This window comes from Lepus europaeus, chromosome 3, assembly GCF_033115175.1.
Source record: "Lepus europaeus isolate LE1 chromosome 3, mLepTim1.pri, whole genome shotgun sequence".
NCBI classification, from domain to species: domain Eukaryota; kingdom Metazoa; phylum Chordata; class Mammalia; order Lagomorpha; family Leporidae; genus Lepus; species Lepus europaeus.
Window position 1 is genome coordinate 159,790,476 of NC_084829.1, and position 21,564 is coordinate 159,812,039.

The window sequence follows — 21,564 nt, forward strand, 5'->3', positions numbered from 1 at the left end:
GCTCCTGGCTTTGGCCTGGCACAGATCTGTCTATTGAGGACGTTTGAGGAGTAAAGCAGCAGATGGATTGTGTGTGTGTGTGCGCGTACATGCTCTGTCACTCTGCCTTTCAAATAAATTATAAATGTTTCTTTTAAAAAATATAAGGAGGGAAGAAATAAATGTGATGATAAAAAGCAAGGGAGAGTGGGTGAGGTCAGAGCATCCAATAGCTGGCAGGAAACCTGGGAATTCTGAGAATAACCGAAGTGAACATTAGACCTGCCTGGGGAGCCCTGCGAAGCGGATTCCTGGGCCGTGTTCTGGATTCCAGCTGTGCTGGATTCAGGTGGGAAAGCTCCAACAGCATCGGGAACAGCTGCTTCCCAGGAAGGGACCACACCACACCCAGAACACCGGATCCCTGGCAAGACGTGCTCAGTGGTGCGTCTTCACTTTGCACACGGGGTGACCCTCGCCGGGACGTGGTTGGTGACCGCGGTGCGTACGGGAACCGCACCTCGTCGGACGGACTCCACAATCGTTCCAAAATATTCGTTATGACCCCGCGGTTGTGGGTTAGAGCGTCAGACCGCGGGAGCCCCAGCGGCACCCGGGCTCCGCGGGCGCTGTCCGCGGTGCTGAGCGCAGAAGCCGCGTTTGCCTCCCGCCCGCACTAGCCGGGGCGGCGGAGGGCCGCGCCCTGGGCTTTCTGGCCCCCGCGCCTGCCCCTCCTCCTGCCTCCCCCTCCTCGGTGCCCGCGGCCGGCCGCAGGACCGGGACCCTTGCCCCACTCGCCGGGCCTGGCTCCCCGCGCGTTCGCGGCGGCGCCCAGAGCGCGCCCGGCGCCCGTTCCTGCGCGCCCCCTCCCCACCTCCCGCACCTGCTGCTGCTGCTCCTCCTCCTCCTTCCCGTCAGGCCCGCCCTGCGCGCCGGCAGCCGGGTCCCCGGGCCGGGAGCAGACGGGGCGAGCGAGGCCGCACAAAGCGGGGAGCGGGCATGGACGCCGAGTACCCGGCCCTGGAGCCCCCGCTCTGCGGCGAGCTCAAACGCCTGTGCAAGCGGCTGCAGGAGGCGCTCCACGAGCTGAGAGAGGACCTCGCGCCCTTCCGAGATGACCGCTACTACCGGTAGGCGCGGCGCGGCCGGCGGGGCGCGGGGGCGCCCGGCTGCGGCCCCCCATTCCCGGCCAGGCGAGTCCTGGAGCCGCCCCGGGGCGCCGAGCCTGGCGAAGGTCGGGATGGGGGCCGGGTCTGGGCCGCGGCGCGCGCTCCAGGGCTCAAGGGCAGACCCGCGCCCCTGGGGAGAAGGGCCTCTTTCCATCCCCAGAACGCGGAGCCGAAGTTCTCTCCTCCCAAGAAAGGGAAAGGGAACCGCGGGCTGTGGTGCCCACCTGTCTCTTCCTCCGGGGCCTGGCCACGCTTCCCTTCCCGGTCCAGCCCGCCGCCCCCGCCCCGCAGGCGCGCCTCGGCCTTGGCTCGGGAACCTCAGCGGTGGCTGGGGGAGCGGGGGGACGGGAGGGGCGATCTCTGGGGCGCGGCCGAGGGTCTCGGGACTGAATGGCGCCGCGGTGAGCGCCCCCCGGGAGCCGGGCTTGGCTCCCCTTTGCATTCGTTTCTGTCTCGCGCTCCTGCGGTGGCCGACAGCAGGGCGGCTGCAGCCGTGCGCAGAGCGCCCGCCCCTTCCTCCTTGCTCGCCGGGGACACTCGGTCCGGGGGCCGTGGCTGGGTCGGCCTAAAGGAGCCTGGTGCCAGACAGGGCCTCTGCCGGGGGACCCGAGACCGGGACCTCGATTGGTCTTGTTACTGAGTAGCTCCGCGGCCTGGCAGAGTCACCGGGCTCTGCACCTCGGGCTTCCGCGTCTGTCGGATGGGAAGCTTGAGGACTGGGGCGGGATCTGAGGCCCGCCCCGCGCTGACGCTGGCTCTGGAATGGGCGCGGGGGAGTCGCTTCTGAGACCCCACCCAGTGCTGGCGGAAGACGCCTCACTCCGGTCTCCAAACCTGCTGGCTCCCGGGGGCTGATCGTGGGCGCGTTGGCTCGGGGTAGGGGTGGGAGGAGTCAGGTCGTGTGCGGCGCTGTTGAATGAGCTCTAAGTCCCCCCCGCGGACTGGCCGTGTGCTAGAGAACCCACAGCTGGCTTCAGATCACGTTTGATTTCCAACCTCCCTCTCTACTGATTTTCCCACTTTGCTTGTTTTGTAATGGCGTCCTCTGTTTTCCTGGGAAGATCTCTTTGGGAAAGGAGGTCGCGACTCCTGGAAGGGCCTCAGGGCAGCACTGGGGACCCCCGTTGACTGTCTTGTTCACTCCCCTGCTTGCTCAGCTGAGGGCCTGGAGCACCTGTTTCTGCTGCCGACCTGGTGTTGGGGATAGAGCAGTGAGCGGGACAGACAGGGCCCCTCTGGCCACAAACACGTGAGAACGTGTTGTGCAGCCACGTGCGATAGTGACAGGGTGCTGCGTCGTGAAGGTGTGAGGGGCGCGTTTCGAGGAGGTCGTGTTTATTTGAACACTGAAGATGGGGCGCATGGTAGACCACGAGCTGGGGAGGAAAGTTCCGGAAGACGAACACGTGCTGTGTCCCTTGTGCCATAAAGAAGCGTGGTAAGTTCACAGAACGGACAGGAGGACTGGCTGTTCTAGAGCGACGTGGGCGACGACAGGTGTAGAGCCTTGAAACCAGACCGGGGAAGACAGATGTCAGCCGCGTCGCGTGTGACACCCCTGCAGGGTCCTGAGCCTTGGAAGTGACAAGGGTGCCGTCCTAGAGCCCGCACCTGCGCTTCTGCTCCAGACGCAACTTCACCAGATGCATTGCATCTTGAAGACAAAGTCCCCACGGCTGGGGCGGTGGGTGATGAATTCCGCCTCCCCGGGGGTGAGAGCGAGGTGGCCGCAGAGTTCACAGCCAGGCTGACTCACCGTGTTTTGCAGGAAGGGCCCGTCTGGTTCTCGAACCATCTTCAAATGCTCCATGACGCCTCCTTACCAGTGGGTTGCACCTTCACAAAACGAAGTGAGAGACTTGTTGCTAAGTTGGAGAGCGGACAGCTACAGCGCCTGTGTCCGGCTGGCTGCTGTGGCCTCTGCTCTCCCACCGTGTTCACTTCCTCATTGGTGACTTGTGACTAAAATGCCCCAGCTCTTTCTTCCCTGCAGGGCTGGGGACTCGCCTCACGCGGTTGACAGTTTTCTTATAATAGGGAGAGGCAAGGAACCCAGCTGCCCTTGCTCCATTGTCAGAAGGTGCTTGGCGCCTCTGTTAGCCGGCACAGCTGTGTGTGTGGGAGCTGCCTCACCCAGAGTTCTGGAAAGCTGCAGCCCACGGCGGCTGCACCGTGTGCTGGGGACGGGGCGGGAAAAGCAGTCAGCTGGGGAGCTGGAATCCCGGGCTCCCATCTCCACTCCACCCTTTGCTAACTCCCAGCCCGGTGCAAACTGAATTTCAGCGGACGATCCGTTTCCACCTCAGACAAATGAAGCCTGCAGCTGTCATCCTCACCCAAGTGTCCTACGATCAAGGTGCCTCCTGAGGGTGACGCTAAGGGTGCTCCCAGCCACAGACAGAAAACACTGTAGCAAACCCGTCTGCGCAACACGGTGATGGACTAGGTCGTTGGCCCAGCAGCTTCACGACATCACCCAGTTCTCCCTGCTTAGCTCGGTAGCACCTGGCCCCACCTGGGTGCTGATACCCATGCGGGCCCTTGCTAAGCTTCTCTCCCACCTTGGTGGGGAGAACTGTGGCTTTCTGTGGTTCTCTCTACATGCAAAGGAATAGCTTGACATCTCCAGGACAACTCCCAAGTCTCCTCTCCACCCTCGCCGAAAGATTAGCCAGGAGAAAGACAGGCGCGCTGACGAGGTCATGGAACCCTCACACCCTGCAGGAGGCGGGCTGGAAAGCATGGAGCACTGCCTGGTGAGGAGCCATGGCCAGCACCTCCCCTCAGGCTCTCACCCTACAGAGATGCGCCCGTGTGTCCATCAAGAGACAGGTGCTACAATATTCACGACTGCAGGAGTTGTGAGATGGGGAAGCCCCAAGCTCGCCACATCCACAGCTATGTTAGAATGTATCGATGCAATTGACCTGGTCCACGATGAGATATCATGTAGCAATACAGTGAATAACTTACAACTACATGCAAGGTGCTTCTCACACTCGAGTACAACCACTTGATTCCATTTCTGTCAAACATACCGAGCAGGCAAAACAACTCGACACCGTGAAAAGTGAGGGTGTGGTTATGCTGTACGGGGACAGGAACCGGAAGGGGGCAGAAGGTGGCTTTCTGGGTTCTAGCAGCCTTGAGCTTGTTGGCCTGGGTGTTGACTGTACAGGTCCCTTGGCTGTGAGTGTTCCCGGCTGTGTGCGCTGTGTGTGCATTTCTGTGTGTGTTGCAGACCTTAATCAAAAGCACACAAGAAAACCAAGCTCTGTGTCTCGCTGAGAACGAGGCCACTGGCCCTTCCTGGAGCGCACACAGGCAAGAGGGTAGGATTGGACTCATGCCCATGCGAGCCCCGCGTGACGGTGGGGCCGAGCTTCCCGAGGTCTGGGTCTTCCGGGGGGGATGAGGAGAGGTACAGGCCGGTGGAGCTGTGCTAGGAAGAAGGAAGGCACAGGGAGACAATCCGCTGTGCCCACGCCATGAATGGGAAAGGTTAAAGCAGTGTTCTTGAAGGTAAGCAGGTGTTCTTGAAGTCCCCAGAAATCTGTGGGCGGCCACCTGCTGGTCTGTGGGTTTTTTTTTTTTTTTTTTTGCTGTTGTTTTGTTTTGTTTTTAAATATTAACTTACCACTGTAAAACATAAGGGCAGCAAAGTTGGGTTTGAGTTTTCATGGCCAGTGACATATGTGCCATTGGGTGTGTCCCCACCTAAGAGGCGTCTGGAATCAGCAGGTCATCTCCGCGGATCCACCCTAGCTGGGGCCGTCGGTCTTGCTGGCCTGCATTAGCCAACACACGGAGCCTGCACAGGGCTCAAGCTTCGGACCAATACGCAGACCGCATGCCAGTGTAGTGACTGGGCTGACACAGTCCTATGGGGTACACATGGGGTCCCCCAGGGCTGGGGACCTCACTGACGAAGATTCTCCCAGCTGGCTGCACCTTAGAGTCACCAGGGGTGGGGGGAGCTTTAGAAACACTGCTGCTTGGGCCCCACCTGCCGGGTCTGGTCTGATTGTCTGGGCTGAGTCTCAGCCGGGCTGGAGAGCAGGGGTGTGTGTGTGTGTGTGTGTGTGTGCGTGCGCACAACCTGACCCCATCTCCTCCCTGGATGGTCTTGCCAAGGGGACAGCAGCACTGGTGGTCACCGGCCCGAGCTCCTCTCAGCACAGAGTTCAGTAGCTGCTATCAACCACGGTCTCAAACTGGCCAGCCCCCCTTGTGGATTCATGGATCCACGCCCCTGGCAGGCTGCGGTCAGGGTGAAGGTCTGAGAGCCACGTTCTCCATGGAAGCCGAGGCCGCATGTCTCTGCCTAAGCCAGCCAGTTTGGAGGACATTGGTTACTGGTTTGGATGGGATGTTCCAGGGGCCCCCTACTCTCTGTGTTCCGAGCCATTGGAGGTGCCTCCCTATAGCCTTTGATTGACAGCTGCCAGTGTGCTTCTTCCTTCGTGGTGGGAGGGACACAGCAGGTGTCCCGTGATGACGCTGTAACTTTAGTGCTGTTGAGGCGTGCGCGCGTGTGTGTGTGTGTGTGTATGGATATTTCTCCCAGGTCCTCGTCATGCACAAGGAGAAGCATTCTTAGTGCTGATATGCACAAGATGCATTCTATTGAGATGGTGAGAAAGCAGACACACACACACACACACACGTGAGCATGGGTTGCCCCATACGGAGATACCCATCAAAAGTGGGCAATGGGCTTGAAGGGGGAAAGGGCTGGGGGAAGAGAAACAGAGCACTCAGCACCTCCTTTATGAGGTGGGGGTCTCTACAGACACGAAGCCACCTGGGGGTTTTATGATACCCCCATAAATCGCACGTGGAGCTTAATTTCCGTATTTCTATGGTATCTTCCCCCAGATCCTGGGTAGAGCAAATCCATCCGGGAAAGGCAGCAATTGATTGATTGACAAGTAGAAGAATAGAATTCCACACAGAGCAGGTGGGGGCAGGGGCGGGGCAGGGAGGCGGGGGAGGTGGTTTGCAGCTACCCGCAGCTCAGCAGATCCTAAACTAGCTGCCTGCCCATCCCCTGTCAGTGCCGCTTCTCTGTCGCCCTCATCTCAATGGTAGAGAAATAATCTCATTAAACATCTACGTAAGGACGTGGCACCAAGTGCAAAGGAGGAAGCAGCAGCTCTGTCTTCCATTTGGTGCAAGGTGCAGGCCCCGGTTGGGCCACGGACCGAGGTCTGAGCAGATACATGGATGAGGGGCTAGGGTGGACGCTAGGGCTCAGGCGCGGCTCATGGCAACACCTGGGCAGTGCCCCTCTCCCCACTTCTGCAGGCTCCCCTCCCATGCCCTGTGGTCTTGTTCTGTCCTTTATGTATTTGTTCTCTGGCTCCCTCCTGCCTGCTCACAGCTTTTTGTCCGCGCACACCTCCCTCCAGGAGTACCCAGGTTGTCTTCTCCAACGTGGTGGCCAGCCCAGCTGCTCCCCACCACACGTGACCAAGGGCTCAGGCACAGCCCCTGCCCATGGGCTCCCATGTTCCTCCTTCCTCACAGCGGGTTGGGACCCTTAGCTCACAGCCCCCTGCTGCCAAATTCTTATGCATTCAGTTGCTTTAAGCATAGCCCAGGGGTGGGCATTGGGGGTAGCTGTTAAGACATCCCCTGGGACGCCAGCATCCCATTTCAGGGTGCCTGGTTCCAAGCCCCAGCTCCAGCTCTGCTTCCAGTTCCAGCTCCCTGCCAATGCGCCAAGAAAAGCAGCAAAAGATAGCCCAAGTTCTGGGGCCCCTGCACCCCTGTGGGAGACCCAGATGGAGTTCCAGTCTCCTGGCTTTGCCCTGGCCCAGTCCAGGTTGATGCAGCCATTTGGGGAGGGAAACACTGAATAGAAGACCTCTCTCCCTCTTTCTTCTCTCTCTCTCTCTCTCTCTCTCTCTCTCTCTCTCTCTCTCTCTCTGCCTTTCAAATACAGGGAACTACCAGTGCACAGCTAAGAGCCCTTTCCACGTGGGACCCATGATTGCTTTCTCTAAGGGTTCCCTGGGGCCGTGAGAGGGGCAGCTTGCTGCTGGCATGAGCCCTCGCCCTCTGCTGGCGGGCACGGGTCTGTTGCCCCTCACTTTCTGAGCCGGGACATCTCTGCTGAGCGGCCCCTTCCTCCGTGCCTGCAGCCCTGGGCTACGCTGAGGCATAGTTAGGCCGGCCATGCCCAGGGGGCGTCCCAGATGCTGGGAACCGTTTACCTGCCTGGAATTGAAACTGTGGTACAGTGCTGCGCACCTGTGCGCCCTCCTTCATGGTTGGTTATTTTTATGTGCACCCTAGTATGAGAGCAGAGCTAATGCCTGCACAGCAGAGCTTGGTTTTCAGAGCTGTACGATTTGAGAGGAAAAAAAATAAAGATCCAAATTTCCTGGACAGCAGAGCAGGTGTCAGCACCGCCCCTCCCCAGCTGTTCTCCGGGGCCCTGGCCATCCCTGGCTGCAGTGGTTACACAGCCTGGCAACCGAAGCAGCACCATGTGCCCAACGAGAACAGCCCGTGCGGCTCAGGCAGGACATCTGAAGCCCACAGCAAGCCTTGTGCCTGGAAGATGGGGGCCCACCTGCACCGCTAGCGAAAGTCTGCACATGGGCGGCGTGGACGTCAGATGCTCAGTCCCCCGCTATCCTAGAGGCTCCAAGATGGAGGTGCAGCAGTGCCGCGGACCGGCTCTCATGGAGACTCAGACCAAGGGAGAACAAGGGCGAAGGCTCGAGGAGAATCAGGAATCGGCGGGGAAATGACAGACAGACACACACGTTATGAGTATGCTGCTGCGATTTATTATAGTAAGGCTTGGGTTTATATAGTAAAGAGGACAATGCTACAGGCAAATGTTAAGCTTTTATCACAAAGGTTGGCAAAATGAGGTAAAGTTTAGTGGAACAATGATGTCATATGAGTGGTTTTACGAGGAACATAGTGGGGGCATTGTGGTTAATGTTTCCAGACAATTTACTGAGAATGAGAATTGATCTTTGGGTTAATGGGTAATTTTGTCTTATGAACTGTTTAGGGGAATTACTGCCCAAAGTTCCGCTCGCCTTTTAGATACTTGGAGATGACAGAGTCCCAACCCCCAAGCAATCTTAACATTTTTCTACCACTATAGTCTGAATGATACCATCGCCATAGGGCAGGCTTCATCATGTCCAGAATTTTCCTTCATTTTTCCTGGGACAATAGACACCATGGCCGCCGCATCCTGGCGAGATGGTCCATGAAAGGCAATTTATCCTAGCGCTGTCTTTTTCCCATCATGATTCACCCATCGAAATCCCCATTCATCATACCGGCCTGTATATGGTAATGGTTCTAAATTTACACCAGGGGTCCAGCGGGGGCGCGTCCACCTTTTGCCATTAATCAGATACTGCTCATAACCCCCCGGCAAAATACGTTTGGGAATTTCTTCTAATTCCTGTTTTCTTTTTTGACCAAAGTCACTGTGCTCATTTCCAAGCAACCTTTCAAGCCTAATTTCCTCTAAAGAATATGTTGAGCCACTGAGCAATTCTCTTTGTTCTACCTTATCTAAGAAGGAACCTAATGATATGTTTTGACTTGTATTCCTGGCTTCCTCGTAAACAGCTTTAAGAAACGGAGGGGCAAAGATTGTAATGTTCTCCATAATCTTATGGGAAACGTTAACTTCTTTCTTTTGATTTTCTTGTTTTTGATCATTGTGAGGGTAAGCAGTAAAGTGTAAACACAGCAGGTAGATAATGCATAATGAAATCATTAACAGAGCAGGGACACAGCGTCCCCAGAGCCAGCAAGGGCACGTCTTCGGCTTCCATTGTGTGAGCCAGGGGTCATTATAACCGCTGACTGCACAGGAACCGCCTGAGGCCCCGCTCCGCAGAGCTCTAACCTCAACCCTGCAGCCTTAGACCCCATACGCAGCACCATTCTGCTACGCAGGTATCACAGCTGTGGGCGTAGCAGTTCCTCCTTTTTTATTTGTAAGACGAAGCTCGAAAACTTCCTGCCGGACGCTCTGCAAAGAATTAAATATGCATTTTAGAATTCCAGGAAGAAAAATTATAATGATTAATACAACTAACACTACTATACCCATATATATGAGGTAGTTTTTCCAATTTAAGGGGTTTAGGTTTCTAATTCCTGCTTCTAAACTAGTAGCAATGTCTTGCAAGTCTCCTATTTGCAATTTAACCTGACTAGCGGCAGCTATATCCTTTTGTAACGCATTTAGATCATGAGTAATATCATTATCATGCCATACCCCTTGCAAATGTGCTTTTACCTTTTCCCATGATTCAGAGGTGTTATAGGGTAAAGGAGTGACGCAGATTGACTTAAAATTATCATGACAGCGAGCAGAAAAAAGTGTCTGTAGGTTAGCTATATCCTGGCCTAAAGCTAAGACCACTTCCTCTAACACATTGATTTTGGCTTCTAATTTTTGATCTATTGCTTCTTGTGTGATTAATGCCATTGTGATATTTCTATTTAATGTATTGACAAAGTGCGCAGTCTGAATTTCTTGAACTAGGGCAGTAGTGGCAATAGCAAAGGTAGTAATTATAGTAATTAAAGCGGTTATTCCCAATATTAGAGCAGCTACAAAGCGTTTTGGACGCAATAGTCCACTTAAAAGATCTAATACTTGCAGAGCAGAATTATCATACCAACTTTCTTTTCCTAACTCAACAGGTAGCAGCACAAATGGCGGTCTTCGTACTAGAAGTATGGTAGTAAAGTCTTTAGGTTTAGCAGAGGTAATACAGTTTGTCATTTTACATGCAGCACAGGTTATTTTATAAGAACGACCTTCCTTAGTTATATTAACAGCTTCAGTCTGAGCTAACAATATAGCACTGGGGTAAGCTACGCAAGCCTTTACACCTATTGGTTGAGGAGCAGTGTGATTAGGTTGTTTTTCTAACAACATATTAGCAGCAGCAACCAAGCGAAACAAATCAGTGTGTTTTCGAGTTACATTATTTTTCACAGCAAACCAAAAGGGTTCTACAAAGCCTGGAGAGAACCAACGACGCAGTGGTTCCCCAAGTCCATCATAAGTGTACCCATGAAATTTTTGTTCATGATTTTTTATATATTTTTCATATTCTCCAGTTCCCGTGTTAGAATTAGAAAAGTCCCAAATGGTTATATCACCCTCCTTAGGCTGAAACCACGAAGCTGATTTTGCGAAACCACATGATAGCCAAGTAGGAAATTTGGTTAAAGAAGAATCCCATGTTCTATCAGCATTTTGATATTTTTTGACACATGGGGTTATTGGCATATCTATTTCTGCGATTGAGGTAAAATTATCATTGTAAATTGGTGCTCCCAAAGTTTGAATTTGAGTTTCCCAAACCCAGCGCTTACCAGGATCATTACGATCTGGGCCGTCTGTTAAGAATGTTTCATATCTTGTGGTTAAACAGCCGTTAGGCGCTTCTCCCAGCAGTGTCAGGCAAATTGGCAATGAGTCTGCTCTTCCTTCAAATGAAATTATTGAGGAGGAGGAGACTCTTGCATCAGAGTCCTGAGTACCGCCCAATCTTAATGAGTCATTTGTTAACACCTTCACTGGCTCCCTATCTAGCCACCCAACCGGTTGTACAATAGGAGGACTAGGCACGTATGCCCAATAGGGAAGTCCCTGAACTTTTGGAGCTGAAACCAGAGCCAGGAAAGCTACAAATAGATAGGGAACTGTACGGGGCTTCCCCTGTTCAGTAAGAAGCTCCTTCGCTTCCCGAGCCAGATGACGAATCATTGTCCAAGTGATCTTTTGCCTCTGCTGAGTCAGCTGCATGTTTTTCATTTTGTGTGCCAGATGTTTCTTTTGTTTTTTCCAGCGACGTTTCTTGCGGCGCTGTTCCAGGGACCGTCCTGATGAGTCTGTCCGGGATCCAGACGGGGGAGTCGGCATCCTGTGGGAAAACACAAGCATAGCCTCGTCCCGAGGTTATTAGCACATCTGGGCCTTTCCATATTCCAGTTAACAAATCTTTCCATAAGACTTTAGGCAAGGGAGTCTTATACACCTCCCTGTCCCAATGCCTCAAAGCTGCCGTGAATCCTTTTTCATCGACATTGAGATGATTTAAAACAAATAGACTGTGAGACAATATGTGATGGGGAGAAAAATACGTATTTGCATTTTGCAATCGCTCCAGTTGTAATTTCAATGTTTGATGAGCTCTTTCAATAATTGCTTGTCCTTGGGGATTATAAGGAATACCCGTAATATGAGTTATGTGCCATTGGGCACAAAAATTTGCAAATGCTTTAGAGATATAAGCTGGTCCATTATCAGTTTTTATTTGAGAAGGAATGCCCATAATCTGAAAGCACTGAATTAAGTGCTGAATAACATCCTTTACAGCTTCCCCGGTTCTGGCGGAAGCGTGGACAAAATGAGAAAAGGTGTCAACAGTTACATGAACATAGCCTAACTTTCCAAATGAAGAAACATGAGTCACATCCATTTGCCAAATTATATTGGCTTTTAGCCCTCGAGGGTTTACTCCCATTTTAAGAGGATGGTGTGCCGGTGGGCAATGTGCACATTGTTTTACTATTTGTCTTGCCTGTTCCCTAGTAACGGAAAACATTTTTCGCAAAGAGGCTGCATTTTGATGGTGAATATTATGACTTTCTAATGCCTCCTGCACTGTAGCTACAATAGGCTGGGTATGCATATCTGCTATGGCATTTCCTTCTGCCAGAGGCCCTGGCAATTTACTATGGCCTCTTATATGTCCTATGAAGAATTTTGCTGTTCTTTCTCTTATTAATTTTTGTAATTGTCTTAATAGAGTAAGAATGGGTGATTTTCCTGATAAGAGAGCTGTCTCTAGAGCCGGAAATAAATTAACCACATACTTAGAATCCGAATAAAGGTTAACCGGTTGTGGAAACTTTGAAAAGGCCAATATGACTGCTTTTATTTCCGCCTGCTGGGCAGAGGTTTTTTCACCACTTTTAACATATACACCATGCTCTTTAGAATAAACCACAGCACAACCTGAAGATGACCCATCAGTAAAAATATTTTGAGCTTCAGCTAAAGGTTGCGGCGAAAACCAGACTGGAAATACCAATTCTACATGTCTTGCAAATTCTATAATTGGATGTTTTGGATAGTGATATTTGATTTGCCCCGCATAATTTTGTAGAGCTATCACCCAATCTTCATTATTTTGCATTAATTCTTCTACCTGACCTTTATTATATGGGGTTACAATTTCTGCCGGTTCTTTGCCGAATAACTCCCTTGAGCGAGCTCTTCCTTTAGTTATTAGTAATGAACATAAATAGGGGTAATCCGCAAGCATTTTTGCCTGAGTATGGGGCAAGTGGAGCCATTCTAACACTCCTTCCTGCCATAGACATGCTGTTGGAGTATAAGCTGTGGAAAAGATTAGCAATGTCCATGGTTTGTCGTAACTTATTTGATGTACTCTTGCTTTTGTTAATGCTTCCTCTACCAACCGCAGAGCCTGTAAGGCTTCTGGGGTCATAACCCTGAATGACTTTGGGTTAGCATCTCCATGTAATATGGAATACAAAGGGCTTAATTCACCTGTGGTTATTTTTAGATGAGGTCTAAGCCAATTAATGTCCCCCAATAGTTTTTGGTAATCGTTTAACGTTTTTAACCGATCTCTTCGGATTGTAATTTTTTGAGATATTATATAGTCATTTTTTATAACTTGACCTAAATAGGTTAAAGGTCGATCTCGCTGGACTTTATCAGGAGCAATAACCAAGCCATGGGCTGTTAAAGTTTGAATAGTATCATACAACAAATCGTCTAGTACAGCAGAATTCTCATGGGCCAATAATATATCATCCATATAATGAATTATATATGCAGTAGCATATTTTTTTCTTATTATTTGCATAGCCTTATCGACAAATTTTTGACATAATGTAGGAGAATTTTTCATACCTTGTGGTAAAGTAACCCATTGATACCTTCTATAAGGTTGTTTAAAATTTGATGAAGGTACACTAAAGGCAAAATGTTCACAGTCTGCCGGATCCAATTTTATGGTAAAGAAGCAATCTTGTAAATCTATTACTATAATCTTCCATCCTTGGGGGACAGCAACCGGTGACGGCAACCCTGGTTGCAAGGGTCCCATGTCTTTCATTACTGCATTTACTGCTCTTAAGTCTTGTAAAAGCCTCCACTTTCCAGACTTCTTTTTAATTACAAACACTGGCGTATTCCAGGGACTTTTTGACTCCACTAAATGTCCTTTCTCTAGTTGTTCTTGCACTAGCTGCTCAAGAGCCTGTATTTTTTCCTCTGTTAGGGGCCACTGACTCACCCACACAGGTTCTTGAGTCAGCCATTCTATTTTATCTGCTACCAAATTTTCTGCAGCGGCCCCTATATAAAATGCTGTTCATTTAAATTGTCTGCTGTTACTAAACGAACTTCCATAGCATCCAGCAAATCTCTCCCCCACAAGGTAAAAGGTAGGGAGGGAAGAACATAAGGTTGTATGTAGCCTTCTTTGCCTTCACATGACCATTTTAACATGGCCGAACTTTGTAGAACACCACTGGCCGACCCTAGGCCAAGCAATGAGGAGCCTGTCCGATGTACAGGCCAGGCTGAAGGCCAAGCAGAGGATGCTATGCAAGTTCTGTCAGCTCTGGTGTCTAAGAGCCCCTTAAATTTTCTACCATTGAGAGAGACTGTTTTAAATGGACATTGGCCAAGGTCTTGAATAAAGAATGCACTTTCATCGGTACTGCCAAACTGGCCTTGGCCCCTTTTTCCCGTTAATATCCTGTTTGGGAGGTTTACATAGGGCAACAAAAGCTGAGCTATTCTTTGACCTTTATGGATTTGAATCGTTTCTTTTAGAGGTCTGATCATTATCTTTATATCTGCCTCAGTATCCGCATCCAAGACACCAGGGAGGACTTCAAAATTCTTTGCATAATTTGAACTTCTGCCGATTATTAATCCTACAGTTTGAGGCAGCAATGTCCCTTTCACACTAGTGGGGATTAATGTTACCCCGTCCCACTTGGATACTATAATATCTTTTGAACTTGCCAAATCCAGACCAGCACTACCTGGTGTTGCCCTAGGCAAATCATGTACAGTAAATTCGGGTGCTTCAGGATTTAATAGTTGTTTCTGCCTTGGTGGCTCCTCTCCCTTTGGTGTGGGGCTAGGAGACCGCCCCTCACCTAGTTTTTTGTTTCCTCCTGTTTCTCTTTTTCCTTATTTAAAGGAGTCCCATCTTTATGGAATTTGGACTTACACTCATTTTTCCAATGTTTTCCCTTCTTACACCGAGGACACAGCCCCGGCGGCCCCTGCTTCTTTGAATCTTCTTTTGGATGTTTGCACTCCCTTTGCATATGCCCTGGTTGACCACAACTATAGCAAACATCCATGGACGATGATTTGGTGCCTCCTCCATATGTTTTTTTAACGTATGCACTAAACTTCTGACCTTTCATAGCTGCAGCATAGGCCATTCCCTGGACTATAGCTGGTGAGGCATCTAAACATGCTTTTATGTAATCCTGAATAGTTCCTGTCTTTCTGATAGGCCGAATTAAATCCTGACACAGAGGATTAGCATTTTCCCAAGCCAATTGTTTTAAGAGCATGTCTGTCCCCTCAGAGGGGGGCAGCATTCTCATGACTGCCTCTTCTAATCTTGAGATAAAATCCTGATAAGGCTCCTCAGTGCCTTGCCAAATACCTGCCAATGTTCCTGGCTTGGTTCCTGTAGGTGGCAAGCTGCGCCAAGCTTGCACAGCATTAGCCGTTATTAGTGCCAAGATATCTTTTGGGATTTTGGTCTGAGCATTTAGAGGGGTGTATTCACCTGACCCCATGAGCATAGACATTGTGGGCTTAGGGCCTCTTTTCTTAATCGATTGAACAATAGTTTCTTTACATTTATCCTCATACTCCGTTCTCCAGAGGATAAAGTCTCCAGGATTTAAAGTTGCTTTAGCTGTCTGCATCCAATCATAAGGAGTCAGCCATAGGCTGGCTATCATATCAACAATTTGTAGGGTATACGGTGCTGTGGCGCCGCTAGTTCTAACAGCACTTTGTAGTTCTTTAAGGGTTTTTAAGGGCAGAGGTTCCCAAGTGGGTTCCTCGTCATTTTCAAATGTTTCTGTTACTGGAAACGTACCAAAGGCAACATCCCCATTTTTTCTTGCTTCCGCTATAGCACCTTTAAAGCCCATAGGGGGAATAGGAGGCGGGCGCCTTTGTGGTCTGGAATGCGGTCTCCAGTCCGTCTCGTCCGCGTCCCTATCCTCATCTTTCTTCACTGCATTGTACACCAACGGAGGTGCGGAAGCCATAAGCAGAGTGCATTCCCCGGTATCGGAAGCTGTTTCTCGGCATAAGCCTTCAAATGGGGTAGTTCCCGCCAACAGTTCCCTAATCTGATACCAAAGTTGATATGCTTGTGGGGGCAAGGTATTTTCGCCCTGGTTCTGCACATACCTACGCATTTCTTTGCCAACCTTTTTCCAATCCTCTAAGGTTAAAGAGCCTCCCTCCAGGAACCAAGGACTAACCCTTCTGAGAAAAGAAGTAAAAGTTTCTACTGTTTTCACCGAGACAGGAAATCCAGATTTAGTCAGCATTTTCTGTAGCATGACAACTAACATTTTTTCATTCTTGGTCAATGCGTGCCCCATGGTTCCCTAGATTACTTACTCTTAGCCAGTGATCCTTTACCGGTGGGACTGCAGTTCCCTGGTAAGATCCGTTCCTGTTCTGAAGAAAGAAAGAGAAAAGAAAGATTACCTGTCCTTCAAGTCCCTGTTCGGGCGCCACCTGCCGCGGACCGGCTCTCGTGGAGACTCAGACCGAGGGAGAACAAGGGCGAAGGCTCGAGGAGAATCAGGAATCGGCGGGGAAATGACAGACAGACACACACGTTATGAGTATGCTGCTGCGATTTATTATAGTAAGGCTTGGGTTTATATAGTAAAGAGGACAATGCTACAGGCAAATGTTAAGCTTTTATCACAAAGGTTGGCAAAATGAGGTAAAGTTTAGTGGAACAATGATGTCATATGAGTGGTTTTATGAGGAACATAGTGGGGACATTGTGGTTAATGTTTCCAGACAATTTACTGAGAATGAGAATTGATCTTTGGGTTAATGGGTAATTTTGTCTTATGAACTGTTTAGGGGAATTACTGCCCAAAGTTCCGTTCGCCTTTTAGATACTTGGAGATGACAGAGTCCCAACCCCCGAGCAATCTTAACATTTTTCTACCACTATAGTCTGAATGATACCATCGCCATAGGGCAGGCTTCATCATGTCCAGACAGGTAGCACAGCAGGGCTGGTCTCTCCCGAGGGCTGTGAGGAGAGCCGGCTCCAGGCCTCTCCTGAGCCACAGACACCCCTGGGCTTGGCCCTGGCCACCTTCCCCCTCTGTCCCCACATCTCGTTTCTTTTGTGTGTGTGTCTCTCTGCATCCAAATGTTCCTCTTCATAAGGACTCCAGCTGCATTGGATTAGGGTGCACTCGTAACGACTCAGTGTTTTGTTTTCAAGATTTATTTATTTGAAAGGCAGAGTTGCAGGAAGGCAGAGAGAGAGAGGTTTTCCATCCGCTGGTTCACTTACAACGGTCAGAGCTGGGCTGATCTGAAGCCAGGAGCCAGGAGCTTCTTTTGAACGACCCAATCTTAACTCGACCATCTGCAGACTGGTTTCCAGATCAGGCCAATGTGCTGACTCTGGGGACGTGGCTCCGGCCATCACAGGCTCTACTGGGAGGGGACAGCTCGTGTGTGGACGCAGGGCTGCAGGTTTAGGTGTGTTTCTGTGAGCGATGCCTAACCTCGGCGCTGCACGCTCCATGAATGGTTGCCAGAAGTGGGGCCTGCCCAGCCTGTAGAGCGACCTCAGAGCCCTCGAGGTTTACAGCCAGGTCAGCAGTGTGGGTGGAGCTGGAGTCTGAAGACATGGGCCGTTTGCGCCCTCTGCCAGGGGTGTGCGAAAGCTTCCCTGTGTTGCCTGAGCTGTTTCGGGGGCAGCCTGGGAGGGGTGTGTGTGCGTGTGTTGGGGTGTGGGATGCCGTGGGCTCTGGAGCTGCAGGGTCAGGCATGGGGACACCAGCTCACCCTGGTGGGAGCACGGCCCGCCCAGTGGCCCGGGAAACCCCTGCCTCCCGAGGCCCTGGAACAAGTCCCATGGCAGTGAGGAGGCCTCAGGAGTGACCGCGGGTTATGCCAGTCTCGGAAGGCGGGGTCCCGGCCATGCAAGTGAGCTGTCTGCTGGGCTGTAGTGGACGCACACCTGGGGGGGGGGCGTGGTCAGGGTCCAGGGCCCCTGGATTCCTCACCTCCATGGACTTCCCCACGATGAAATCTTAAACTCTCCTTCATCCTGCTTGATCACGCTCCTTTCTGGTCAGCGCCAGCTGCCCTGACCCTGAGCAGCTGTCCGTAGGCCAGCCTGGGTCCCAGGGCTGTGGCTCCCGCCCCAGGCTTTCTAAAAGGATAGTTTATAGTGCCACCTTTCCTCCCCTGAAATGAAATTCCTGGGCAGCGATGGACACGTCGTCCCCACTAAAGTGTCCTAAAGGCGGCAGGACAGAGGGTAACCAGGGCTGAGACCCGGCTGTGCTCCGGCAGGACCTCCCTAAGGGGAAAAGGCACTGCGCGGCCCATGGGTGCCCCCCGTGCCCCCAGGTTCCGCCTGGCCCTCCTTCTGCAGGACACGGCCAAGCCCTCCCAGGCTGTTCTACACCAGTGTTCCCGCCCCAAACCCCTTCCTCCCTGCCTGTACTTACCTGAGTTGTGTGTTTTAACCAGATCTAGGAAATCAGGAGAAAGCCCCTTGCTCTTTCAGTTTTCTCTAAAGATTTGTTTTATTTATTTGAAAAGCAGATTGACAGAGAGACAGGGAGAGAGACATCTTTCATCTGCTTTTTCACTTCCCCAAATGGCTACAACAGCCAGGCCTGGCCTAGGCTGACACCAGGGGCCTGGAACTCCATCTGGGTCTCCCACGTGTGTGGCAGGGACCCAAGCTCTTGGGCTGCCCTTCGCTGCTTTCCCAGGCACACTAGAGGGAGCTGGATCAGAAGCAGAGCAGCCAGGACTCAAACCAGTGCTCTGATGTGAGATACCCATAACCCAGTGCACCACAACACCACCCTCAGCCCTGGTACTGTGTGTTCAAGGCCAAGCAGGGTCTGTCTGTGACTTTGAGAGCTGACACTAGACGGGCCTGGGAATGGCCCATCTCGGCCTTTACTGGAATGTGTTGGAGCAGCTCGTGGTCTGTTAGGTTGGAGATAGCTTGGGGGAAGGGCCGATCACTTGGCAGAAGCGGGGCCACGTGCGGGTGCACGCACACCAGGGACACACACTCAAGACCACCAGCAGCACTGCCTGCGGGGTGTGAGGTCATGGGTGGGCGGGGCATTGTGCTGCCGACTCTGCTCCCAGGGGATGGAAAGGTGCCATGACTGAGCCCAGCGGTGCACTGTCCATGCTGCTACTCCACGCACAGGGCTGCGCACCGTCCTGTCGGGTATTTGTTCCTGGGGTGGTGCGTCCAGCAAAGCCGGGCTGAGGCGCACTGCATCCTATCGGGACATGGGCACGGGCTTCTAGTGCCGAGTGGGCCTAACTCCCAATGTCTCCAGTTCCTCTCATGGTGTGGCTGGCAGCGGCTGGACGTGCCAGCCCACGCTCCTGGGGGTCTGGGGGAAGAGAGCCTCTGTGTAGGGCTCCGGCCAACTACGGTGGCCTCAGGGTCAGTCTGGGAAGGGCAAGCGTGTTCCTGCCTCCCCGTGATGTGGGTGCTCCTGGACCAGGGCGCCCATCCCTGCTCCTGCAGGCTGTAGAAGGAACTGGGACTTAGCGGCAGTTCCCATGGCTGAGAACTGAGTCAGGGAGACCGAGAGGTGTTAATTGTCACTTTATAAAGAGATGCCGTCAGGCGGCACTTAAGACTGTTTTTAAAAAAGATTTATTGGGGCTGGTGCTGTGGCGCACTGGGTTAATGCCCTTGCCTGAGCGCCGACATCCCATATGGGCGCTGGTTCAAAACCTGGCTGCTCCATTTCCAATCCAGCTCTCTGCTATGGCCTGGGAAATCAGTGGAGGATGGCCCGAGTCCTTGGGCCCCTGCACCTGTGTGGGAGACCTGGAAAAAAGCTCCTGACTGCTGGCTTCAGATCGGCGAAGTGAACCAGCAGATGGAAGACATCTCTCTCTCTCTCTCTCTCTCTCTCTCTCTCTCTCTCTCTCTCTCTCCCTCTCCTCTCTCTGTGTAACTCTTTCAATTAAATAAATAAATAAATAAATAAATCTTTAAAAAATAAAAAAGATGTATTTGAAAGGCAGTATGAGAGAGAGAGAGAGACAGAGTCTTTCCATCCACTGGTTCACACCTAAAATGGCTGCAATGGCTGGATCTGGCCAGGCCAAAGCCAAGAGCCTGAAACTCCATCTGGGTCTCCCACGAGGGTGCAGGGGCCCAAGCACTTGGTCCGTCTTCTACTGCTTTCCCAGGAGCATTTGCAGGGAGCTGGATTGGAAGAGGAGCATCCAGGACTCAAACCAGTGCCCACAAGGGATGCCGGTGTCGCAGGTGGCAGCTTCACCCACTGAGCCACATCTGGTCTCCACTTAGGGCTATTGGATGCAAGCAGTTTCAGTCAAAAAGGGGGTGCAGGATGATTCGCAGAATCAAATGGCAAAAATGCAAGTGGCCCACGGAAGGAGCCACAGGCCCATCTTTCTGATCTTTCTCGCCAGCGCCCCACGCCTCAGCTTCCCAGCCTCTGCACGCCAGCATCTGCTGCGGGGCTTCTCAGAGTGCTGCTGCCCGTGCCCCACTGCAGGACGCTGCTCGGCTTGGGGTCAGCCTGGACATGGGGTTTTACGTATCCAGGTGACGCTCACTTCACCCTTGTAAGCCAATTTGGGGCTCTGAACTTTGGTGCCATCCGCCCTGAGGCTCCATCCATGCTCCCTCCCACGCTCAGGCTGCCTGTGTAGCAGGAAGAAATCACCAGCAGGTGGACACCAAAGGAAGTCAGCGCTGAGACCAGATCATCAGTCTCCAGTTCATGGTCCCCACGTGTCCTGTGTCCCCATCCCTGACATCCTGCGGGGTTTTCCCAGGCCCCTCATTTCCCAACAGATCCCCCCCCAATCCCCTTGGCCCCTCCCAGCCTCGCTTCCCCCCGGAGCTGTCCTGCTGAAGGTCCTCGTGGTTCCAGCCTCTGCCCCTTGAGCCTCTCACCACCCCTGCCCCCTGACCAAGGACCCCTCAGTACCGATGGGCAGTCCACGCTGGCTGGACTGGTACCCACAGCCGCTGGCTCCCCAGTGGCTGCGTGCAGGGCTGGGCCACATCACCTGGATGCAGGCCAGACTGACCTGGGGGGGCGACAGGTGACAGGACAGCGCCCCAGACTGCTTGTGGACACGGCGGTTTCTGTGGTTCTCTCTGGCGCCGCCCTATGGGACTGCGCAGGCAGCCGCGTGTGCTGTGGAACTGTGGCCAGTGGAAGTGTGCTCCTCCCACTCCCGGCCTGATTCCTTCTCGCTCCTTCATGGATCCTTGGGACCGGTTTTTGCTTCTAAGTGAACGTAATTACCAGCGTGTCCCAGTCCATCCCCTGCTGTGACTGTCCCCGGTGGGACTCCCAGCACGGTTCACGTGGACACTTTGGTCTCAGGTTCCGTTTTCAAGGGAAGACATTCTTTAAATGCTCAGGTAATTTTTGCCCAGCAACTCACAGAAAAAACACAGGCCAGAAGCCGGGTGACCGGCTGTCCTGGTTTGCCCAGGGCTGAGGGCGTTCCCAGGTACAGGACACTCAGAGCTGATAGGTGGAAAGTCTCATGCAAATCAGGACACCTCCCCCCCTCGCCAGTCACCAGGGCAGATGATGGGAGCAGTGTCTCCCACCCCCACATGACACCCGTCCTGGCCCTGCCACCCCCTCCCTGCCACTTCCTATCTTCTATTAGAAAGCAGGCCGCTCTACACTGGTCCTCCAGCCAACCCCATTGAGCCATTCGTTCAGCACACACATTTGGGTGTGCTGCTGCTGCTGCTTCTTTTTTTTTTTTTTTTTTTTTTTTTGACAGGCAGAGTGGATAGACAGAGAGACAGAGAGAAAGGTCTTCCTTTTTTGCCGTTGGTTCACCCTCCAATGGCCGCTGCGGCCAGCTCATTGTGCTGATCTGAAGCCAGGAGCCAGGTGCTTCTCCTGGTCTCCCATGCGGGTGCAGGGCCCAAGGACTTGGGCCATCCTCCACTGCCTTCCCGGGCCATAGCAGAGAGCTGGCCTGGAAGAGGGGCAACCGGGATAGAATCCGGCGCCCCAACCGGGACTAGAACCCGGTGTGCCAGCGCTGCAAGGCGGA

General features: G+C 52.4%; 1 protein-coding gene across 1 annotated transcript in view; it reads left to right on the top strand.

Annotated features, from left to right (window-relative positions):
* The first annotated feature begins 978 nt into the window (after positions 1-978).
* TMEM181 (transmembrane protein 181) overlaps positions 979-21,564 on the top strand; it is a 73,951-nt gene continuing 53,365 nt past the window's right edge. The window contains exon 1 of the mRNA XM_062186991.1: positions 979-1,109. Within this exon, the coding sequence (XP_062042975.1) occupies positions 979-1,109 (131 nt within the window). The remainder of the gene's footprint in view (positions 1,110-21,564) is intronic.